At 38.9% G+C, this 9,552-nt stretch overlaps 1 protein-coding gene and 1 long non-coding RNA gene across 3 annotated transcripts; one reads left to right on the top strand and one right to left on the bottom strand.

Moving 5' to 3' along the window:
• Positions 1–1,990: 1,990 nt before the first annotated feature.
• On the top strand, positions 1,991–5,375 carry LOC114825835 (probable LRR receptor-like serine/threonine-protein kinase At3g47570). Of its 2 annotated transcripts, XM_070824598.1 has the most exons (3): positions 1,996–2,849; positions 2,961–4,733; positions 4,877–5,375. In XM_070824598.1, exons 1-3 carry the CDS (start codon positions 2,045–2,047, stop codon positions 5,251–5,253), a joined length of 2,955 nt encoding a protein of 984 aa, XP_070680699.1. In that variant the 5' UTR covers positions 1,996–2,044; the 3' UTR covers positions 5,254–5,375. The 2 variants fall into 2 exon arrangements, with proteins under 2 accessions (XP_028960687.2, XP_070680699.1); XM_029104854.2 differs by having other exon boundaries at positions 1,991–4,733.
• A 684-nt stretch (positions 5,376–6,059) lies between these two features.
• On the bottom strand, positions 6,060–6,821 carry LOC139197356 (uncharacterized). The gene is made up of 2 exons (XR_011582680.1): positions 6,491–6,821; positions 6,060–6,338 (listed from the first exon to the last, which is right to left on the bottom strand). It is a non-coding gene; the product is annotated as an uncharacterized lncRNA (long non-coding RNA).
• Between the last annotated feature and the right edge of the window lie 2,731 nt (positions 6,822–9,552).

Genomic DNA, 9,552 nt, shown 5'->3' with positions numbered 1-9,552 from the left:
ACTTCCAGATATCCAAACTAGGGTTGTAATTAGGCATGGTACTAAGAGAAGGGGGTTGTATTATGTCGACGATATGGCTTCTAGCAGAGTGAATCAAGTACGCAGTGGGAATGGTGACAAGATTAAGAAGATTTAGTTAAGGCATCGGCGACTTGGGCATGCCTCGTTTGGCTATTTACGAAAGTTGGTTATGTTATTATTTGTTAGTATTTCAAACTCTGATAGCAGTCTATGTGTCTTTCTTTCCCTAAACGAGTTGCACGAAGAAACATAAAGAATTAAATTTTAGGTGGTTCAGTTGGATCTTTTTCAACCACCACGGGTGGCCCAATGGTTGGAGATGAATTTTAGGCCCGTATTCCACATGGCATGTCCTGGATTCGATTCCTGGCATTGGTGAATTGCACAATGGTGGCCCGGGGAGGCTGAAATGTCTCTGTGAGTCTTCCCTGCCCCCGGAAGGATGGACTGTCATGGCAAAGTCACCAATTGGTTTATTAAAAAAAAAAAGTTGGATGTTTTTCTAATTACTCATAGTGGTTAGATGCGGCTAGAGAACAGGAAGTGGCTCTGATCACTTGGTCAGTACCAATCCTAAGACCAAATGCTATGTCAAAAAAGTACATAGAAAGTTTTGAACGCTAACCTCGGAACCCTTAGCTTTGTCTTACCCCTTCAGTCAATACGGCTTTCGTGAGTAATACGTGAACAGCTAAGCGATAGCTCTCTTCGCTCGCTATAATCTTCCATCTCTCTTTGTTTCTTTTATTATTTTTTTTCTAGAGAACCACGGCCGTATATTATAAGAAGTGCACAATGAGATTTTATAGTACTAATAAAATAATGTTTTTTTAATATAGACATTATTTAAAAGGGACAATGATTGTCTGCCCTTCCACTTCCGGTGCCCTCCTGTTTGTATGGTCACGGTTAAGCTACGTCAACATTTTATATTACTATTTATTTTTGTCTTATTATCTCTATAAAAAACAATATAAAATGTTAAAGTGGCTTAACCGTGACCACACAAAACATGGAGGCACGGAAAGGCACCGGAAGTGAGAGGGCAGACAATCCTTGTCCATTTAAAAGTCCCCTTCAAGGGGCTATGTGCAATTGAACTTTTTGGTCCCCCAAAGCCGCCTCTGCGGCAGTGGTTGTTTGATGTCAGCCTTGCTCATACCTAAGTTCCCATTACCTATTCTTTTGTGTATATCCTCAATCCATTCACAAGACGCAAGCACGCACCCAATCTGGAACTAGGAGAGTGAGGACGAACATTATTTGTTGGCATAAACAAATGACACAATAATACACCAAAATTAGGAATTATCATTATACAATAAGAAAGCTAACAATTGTTTTATTGGCATACTATCGATATGAACAGGAACGAGCAATTTTTTATGTATTCGAACACGACCATATGGTGTTATTATTTCACTCAACTTATAACTCGTGAATTTATTTTTTTATTTTTTTTATTTTATCAATATACATAAGAAGTAAGATATATCAATATTGTCGTCCACCTTTATTATAACACGTAGAATAATACATCACTTAACTTGTATTTTTGGTACCAATAAAATTTTCTCAACAAGAACAACACATTCATCAAGTTAGTTGTATTTTTGGTACCCATAAAAATTTCTCAACAAGAACAACACATTCATCAAGTTAGTCGATGTGTCATACGGTTTATAAACAAAGAGAAAAATTTCATACAAAATTAATATCTCTCTTTTTTCATTTGTTTTAAGTTAAAGAATGAATACAATAACTTCAAAAAAGTGAACATTCCTAATATTAGTTCACAAAATTAGATTTATATTGAATTTATTCATAAAATTAAGAGAAAAGATATATTTTTTTTGTCAGGACATCCCTCATCGAGTACGATAGGGATTGGGGTGGCTGATCCACTACTTACAGAGCACTCTGATTAGGATTATAAATTGGATGCTGCTAGACAAACAATCAGTACGGCTCAACTCTTTTATAAATTAAATTTTTACTTTCGCACAAAACAAATATCATCATCATGGGGATGGGGTTTTACAACTCCATTTCTGCAGTGTTTTTGTCATCCTTTTTTATGCATGCTTTCATTCTTCACTCTTCCTTTCCTTGTTTCGCCTTTCCGGGAAATGAGACAGATAGACTTGCTTTGCTTGAAATCAAGGCTAGCATAACTCATGACCCTTTTAAAGTCCTGACTTCATGGAATGAAACCATCCACTTTTGCTCTTGGCATGGCGTTACATGTGGTCGTCGTCATAAGAGGGTCACAAGCTTGAGCCTGCGGTCCTTGAAACTTGCAGGATCTATATCGCCGCATGTTGGGAACTTGAGTTTTTTGAGAGTCATTGATCTCCAAAACAATAGCTTAGGCCATGAAATTCCTCCAGAATTCAGCCGTCTGCACAGATTGCAACACCTACGGTTAAACAACAATTCACTGAGTGGAGAAATTCCCACTAACTTATCTCGTTGCTCTCAGCTTCTCAGGCTCGGTATTGGTTTCAATGTGCTGATGGGAAAGATTCCAAAGGAGCTTGGCCTCTTGTCAAAGTTAAAATATTTTTCCATCCACTCAAACCACTTTACAGGGGGAGTCCCTACTTCTTTTAGCAATTTATCATCTCTTGAAATGTTCTCCGCATCTACTAATAATTTAAGTGGCACTGTCCCCGATATTTTTGGCCGAATGACCAATCTTAGCTTTCTTGCTTTTGGTGGAAATAGCTTTTCGGGTATGCTTCCTCCCTCAATCTTTAATCTCTCTTCTCTCACACTCCTTTCTATGGAATCCAACGAAATCCAAGGGAGTCTGCCCGCAAACTTGGGTATGGTCTTTCCGAGTCTCCAAACATTTTCCATTACCCATAACCAATTCAGTGGATCTATTCCTGTTTCCTTATCTAATGCGTCAAATCTAATTGAATTTGAGATGGCAGGTAACCAATTGCATGGAAAGGTCCCTCCTTTGACGAATTTGCATAAGCTTGAGTGGTTAATCCTTGCTGACAATCATCTCGGAAGTGGGGGAATTGATGACTTGACCTTTCTCTGCGATTTGAGCAATGCCACCCATTTAGAATTTATCCAAATGTTTACCAACAATTTTGGGGGAAGGTTACCTCAATGCATAGGAAACCTGTCTTCTTCTTTTCGATATTTCCATGTTGCTCAAAATAAAATATTAGGAAGTATCCCAAATGAGATTGCAAATCTGGCTAACTTAGAGCTTTTGTGGATGTCTGAGAACCAATTTTCAGGTCACATTCCCCCTGGTGTAGGAAAGCTTCACAAGTTATATCTATTAAATTTGGATAGGAACTCTCTCTCTGGCAATCCTCCACCCTCTTTTGGAAATTTAAGTCAATTAAATGAGTTACACCTAGAAGGCAACAAACTTCAAGGCAATATGCAGAGTTTAATTGAGTGTCAGAATTTGAGGATCTTATCCCTTGGTGCTAACAATTTTAGCGGGATCATATCACAAGAAATCGTTGGTCTGTTGAACTTGTATATATTGAGTTTACCTCAAAATCATTTTATAGGCTCCCTGCCAGAGAACATAGGAATTTTAATAAATCTTCAGTATTTAGATATTTCTGAAAACATGTTACTAGGTGAAATTCCAGCAAGTCTTGCTAGCTGTATAACATTAGAGTACCTATACATGCATGGAAATTTCTTCCATGGGACGATTCCATCAACTTTGAGTTCACTAAGAGGTCTTTCAGAATTGTTTCTTTCTCACAACAACTTGTCAGGCACCATTCCAGAATTCTTAGAAAGTTTTAAACTTTTGCAATCTTTGAATCTATCTTATAATAATTTTGAGGGCATGGTGCCGATCAAAGGATTGTTCAAGAATGCAACGGCGACATCAGTTGAAGGAAATAGTAAGCTTTGTGGGGGCATACCTGAGTTTCATTTGCCAAAGTGCAAACTCCAGCATGCAAAAAAGGAAGGATTGAGCTTAACCATAAAATTGGTTCTCTCCCTCGTTTGTGGGATTCTTGGAGTCATTTTTGCACTAACCTTTTTGTACCTTTATTGCTCACGGAGGGACAAAAAGGATCGCGCTGCAAGTGATTCGGACAAATTTCCCCAGGTGTCTTACCAAAGTCTTCTAAAAGCAACAAATGGATTCTCCTCAACCAACTTGGTCGGTATGGGCAGTTTTGGGTCCGTTTATAAAGGAGTACTTGAGCAAGGAGAAACTACAATTGCCATCAAGGTACTCAACCTAGTTCGTCACGGAGCTTACAAAAGTTTTATTGCTGAGTGCGAGGCTTTCAAAAATATTAGACACCGTAATCTTGTCAAGGTACTCTCGGCATGTTCTGGTTTTGATTATCACAGCCACGACTTCAAGGCCTTAATTTACGAGTTCATGGTTAATGGGAGCTTGGAGGAATGGCTGTATCCAATTCATACAATTGGTGAGACAAATGAAAGGCCAAGGAGCTTAACAATTTCTCAGAGGTTGAATATTGTTATTGATGTTGCTATGGCATTGGATTATCTCCATAATCATTGTGAGACACCAATAGTTCATTGTGACCTCAAACCCAGCAATATTCTTCTCAATGAGGACATGATTGCACATGTAGGTGACTTCGGGTTGGTGAGGTTCCTACCAAAAGTTGCTGAAAATTCTTTGGGAAATCAATCAAGTTCCTTAGGGATCAAGGGAACTATTGGTTATGCTCCTCCAGGTATATACACCTAGTAGTTTATTTTTTTCCTAGCTAGTATTTTAAAATTATGTAGTATTTATTTTAATATTTTCAAATATGAAATGAGCTTTTAGCACTTCACTAGAAAATTAGAATCTAATGTTCTGAATTGTGGAATGCAGAATATGGCATGGGGCATGAAGTGTGGACACAAGGTGATGTGTATAGCTTTGGCATCCTCCTGTTGGAAATATTTACAGGAAAAAGACCGACTAATGACATGTTTCAGGGAACTTCAAACCTTTATAGCTTTGTGAAGGCAGCTCTGCCTGAGCAAGTGGAAGAGGTTTTGGATCCCGTTCTTGTTCAAGAGAGCAATCATCCTAATGAGGGGAGGGCAAGGAATCACGTCCTAATCATAGAAAGTTTAATCTCTGTAATAGAAGTTGGTGTTGCTTGCTCAGCGGAGGTGCCTAGAGAAAGATTGAACATCTGTGATGCTGTGGTACATATGTGTCGGATCAGAAGCAAACTTCGAGCAAATGGCATATGTGAATAGAAGCTTGTTGTTAATATGTGGTATAGCATGTAATAGTATTGATGATTTGTGAAAGCGTTCTCGTATTTGTTAGATAAAAAATGTAGTATAAATGGCTAGTTGATCAAGGCTTGCCAAACAAACTTATTTGCATCGAATTATGCTTGAACAATGACATTCTAGCTTTGCCAAACATTACAGGACGAACACTCTGAAAGAATTAAAAATTAAAATTAAAAAACAAAGTTGTGGAAAGTATTCATCAAATTTCAAACCTATGTTAGAATTCTCTGCTCTATGTTGAAAGGTTTATCCCTGGTTGAAAATGGGAAGCATTCCATAGTAGTTTATTGCTTATTTTATTTTATTTTTTCATAAAACCTCAACGGTATGAGGGAAATTTTATTAATAACAAAAAATAAGTTACACCTAGTCAGGGGACATAAACCTAACTCCTTGTAATACAAGAAAAAAGAACAAAAAATACATGAAAAAGATGGGAGACATAAACCTTACTCTTCTATAAACGAAACAATAAAGATACAAAACTATGCATTCATCGGTCATCCATTCATCAACATTTATCTGAGCATTCATCATCTACACGAATGCAGAAAAGAATTTGAGGCTGAGTTCAGTCATACTTAAAGTGGGGATTGCGGGGAAGATCCCTGTATTGCTTGGAAATCCCTTTCGCTCACTCACTCTCATATTTCATTAAAATATTGTTTTACGTATAAGTTTGGGGGTGCTCCAGGCAACACAGAGGTGGACATTCATCAAAGCCATGTCACAGATCCAGTATCATGCACAGTTTTTGCTCAATATTTGTCACATGGAGGCATGCAACCACACAGAAAATTACATGAGCATTGACGAAATTTTTAGGTGTACGAATGCATGATAGAAACATTTCACAAATCCGTATGATTTTCAGAGATACTAAACCATGCTTAATTTTAACGCAGTGGAGGGATTTCATCTACCTTTCATTTTGTAGATCCGAGGTCTGGCAGCCATCTTTGCTGTGTGTACAGCAGCTCCATGTGTGAGCCATTGCTCCTTGCAGTTCCTATTCCCCCTTGGCCTTACTCGGATCCCCAAGTCTGCATACAGAAAACATACATGCATGAGTCAGAATTTCGTTTTCATTTCATCTTCGGTCATGAAAACGAAAGGGAAAAATGGTTGGATGGATTTTTATTTCAGATATCGCCAAGTGGAGACCATAATCGAAGAGAGAATGAGAGCTCTTTACCTCGGGTTTCGTAGAGGAATGCACGATGGTGACAATCTGGGCTAGAATCAAAGATCCCCATGGCTGGGTTCCCTTTTTGACAGAGACGGAGCTGGATTCATGTTTTGACGTTCTGGGTTGTAGATAGAAGCTAGGATTTCAGGCCTATGAGAAACGAAGAGAGAGAGGAAATGAAGGAGATAGCTTTCACGGCTCTGGGCTCGTGGGTAGTGAGAGAGAGAGGTTCTCAAACGGCGCTAGTTAGGAGAGATGAGGAATTGGGCATCTGGTCGCTAAAATGGGCCTCTAGTTCATGCTCCCTGTCACGGGTTCAGCTATCCAGAGCGCTGAAATTTTGCTTCTTTTTCCAATATTTTGTTGTTTCTTTCTTATATTTTCTATTTCTATTTTCCTAGTTTATTTTCTTTGTCTTTGTTAGCTATTTTTCAGTTTTTAAGGTTTTAATATTTTTGTTTTCTTTCTTTATTTTGTCCGCACCTTGAGGATAATGTGTGATTTAAGTTTGGTGTGAAAAAGTAAAATTTTTAGATTTCTAATTTTTAAGTATGCTAAAATTTTTCAATCTTTTTTAAATTAATATTCATAGATTATTTTAAACGTTATAACAAATGGAATTGGCAGAGATTAATCTCACAATATAATCTTTTCTAATTATTGTTGTTTAGGCACTAATTCATGAGTTATCATTTGACAATTAGCACATTGTACATGATTTGTGGGGGTGAGATTGAAGCACTTGCTAGCTTTCCGTCTGAGTTAATTTTTTTTTTTGTTCTATAAAAAAGTAAAGTTTAGTTATTGTTATAAATAAAGTAATAATTGTTCCACAAGAATTTGCTGAGTAACTTGGCCAGTCCTGCTTGATCAGCAGTGATTCTCACATCAAACAATAGAGTCTTGGCATGAGGCAAGGTGGTTAGTTGGTTTCGTAGTTTTTTCAACTTGAGTTAGCAAGTCTTTAGGGTGTTCTACACCTAGTGCCCTCTGCTCTCAAGCCAGACACTCAACCAATCAAACAAACAAACATACAAACTCTGCTCTCAAGCCAGATTTGCATCCAAAAGCTGAAATCAACCCAGATTCAGTCATTTTTAATGACAAGCTATCTCTTGTCCAGTTTAAAGCTCTGCTACCTCCCTTAGTGGCGAAGTATCGATTCCCTTGTGTAAACTTGTTTACCATCCATCCTTTTTTAGGGTACAAACCACTGTTAGTTCAAAGAGAAGCGATTGCAAGAGGTTCAACCTTGCCAGACAAGGTGAAATCTTGCCTGAGGCTCTTTGTTTGTTTTCTAAATTTGTAGATCTATTACTTAATGCATTCTCCAGTATGTATTCAAGTTATTTCCATTAGTTTTCCTATTTTAAAAGTTCCATTTGCATATGGATCTGGTTAGTTTAATGGATATGTTATCATTAAAATGAACCAAGAACAACTAAGTAAATGGCTTAAAGGGCTCTGGACTCCCTTCATTTGAACATACAAGACTATGAACTAAAAGTCCTTATGTACAAGGTAAGAAAAAGAACTTAATGTGGACTTAACCCATCCACGACAATCCTTTGATAACAAGAAGTCCGAGTAATTTGGGGCACAAGTAATTGACTAAACACACTTGTTCTACATCTGCTATACTGAGATAGCAGTGGCACACCTAGCACTTAGTTAGTTTTGATTGCGAGCCTCAAGGCCTACACCTAAGGCCCCACAAAGGCACCCTTCAAAACTAACTTTGTCTTCTTCTTGTAGCACATCAGTAAGTAAGAGCCCTACTACACATCCAAAGTGCCAATCCCTTGGGGAGTTATGTTGAGGTCCGAGGAGCCTTCTCCAGAGAAATCTTCACCCGAACATAGTTTTGGCATGCCCGGTGGGATCTCATTAGTCTTGTATGCCAAGAAGAAGAATGAAGGAGAAAACCTTCAGGTGGAACACATAATACAGGCCACCCCAGTGTCTACCAAGATCAGGCATGACAGATCACCAGAAGATTTCCCCATCTTACAATGATCAGCTATTATGGGAAGTCCGACCTCATCTGAGAAGTCAGGAGGGAAGGTGACCAATGAAGATTTGCAAGCCACCATGGTGCAAGTGTTGAAAAGTATGGAGAAGATCACTCTGGAGACCAAAGGAAAAGTAAGCAGACTCTGTTCTTTAACAGGGAGCTTGCAAAGAAGATTAGATCTAGAGTACTCTACTCTAAAAAATGGTTATGCTAGGGAAATGATGAGGGAAGCAAGCCCTAAAAAAGAACCAGTTATCCTTCTATTTCCTTTGCTTGAGGAAAAGAGGGATAAAGGAAAAAACAAGGAGGGATCTAAAGTTAATCAGCCAGTGCTGGAGGAGATCCTGGAGTCAGAGCTGCCCAACCCCCTACTATTTCCACTAGATAGTGGGGGACAGAGCCAGCAGGAAAGAAGGAAGTATGGGATGCCCTAGTTAATCAGATAATCCAATGGAAAAGGCGAGCCTACCAAGGCAGACAAGCCTCCTCCTTATAGGCCCCTACCATTGGCTACTAAGGGAAGGGATGCCAAGTGGAAACAGCCCGATCGACAACCCGACCCAAAGAAGGAAACCTTATTTGGCAATGATCCCAGCCCGAAATGGGGAGCCCCACATACCCCCATAGAACAATGCAGCTAGCCAACAACTCAGAGATGAGTTAACTGAGTTAAGGAGGATGGTGGTCCAGAATGCTCAACCTCATGCTTGCCTGCTGTTCAGGATCACCTACCAGAAGCCATACCCTGAGTATATCGATGAGCAGAATCATTTTCCACTCAACTTCAAGATGTCTGCGTTCTACACTTTTAGTGGAGAAGATGTCACTGTGTCCTTTAGAGATCACATTTTCAAGTTCTCCAACCATTGCGTGGCATTCGAGGACAAACCTAATTATAAGTTAATATTGTTTGGGAACTCGTTGGTGGGTCTAGCATCTCAGTGGTACTCTCTTTTGCCCCCTAATTCTATTGCTAACTGGGGGCAAATGGAGATGGCTTTCCATGAGTAGTTTTATAGGATGGAGCTCAAGATGTCCATTAATGACTTAGTAG

The sequence above is a fragment of the Malus domestica genome, chromosome 07 (genome assembly GCF_042453785.1).
Source record: "Malus domestica chromosome 07, GDT2T_hap1".
Lineage (NCBI taxonomy): Eukaryota > Viridiplantae > Streptophyta > Magnoliopsida > Rosales > Rosaceae > Malus > Malus domestica.
This window is presented reverse-complemented; position numbering and strand designations above follow the sequence as displayed.

Bases quoted from the DNA above. Each gene is read 5' to 3' on its own strand.
- LOC114825835 (XM_029104854.2), top strand. From the start codon at position 2,045: ATGGGGATGGGGTTTTACAACTCCATTTCTGCAGTGTTTTTGTCATCC. The intron at 4,734-4,876 runs GTATATACACCT...TGTGGAATGCAG, and splicing joins TATTGGTTATGCTCCTCCAG to AATATGGCATGGGGCATGAA.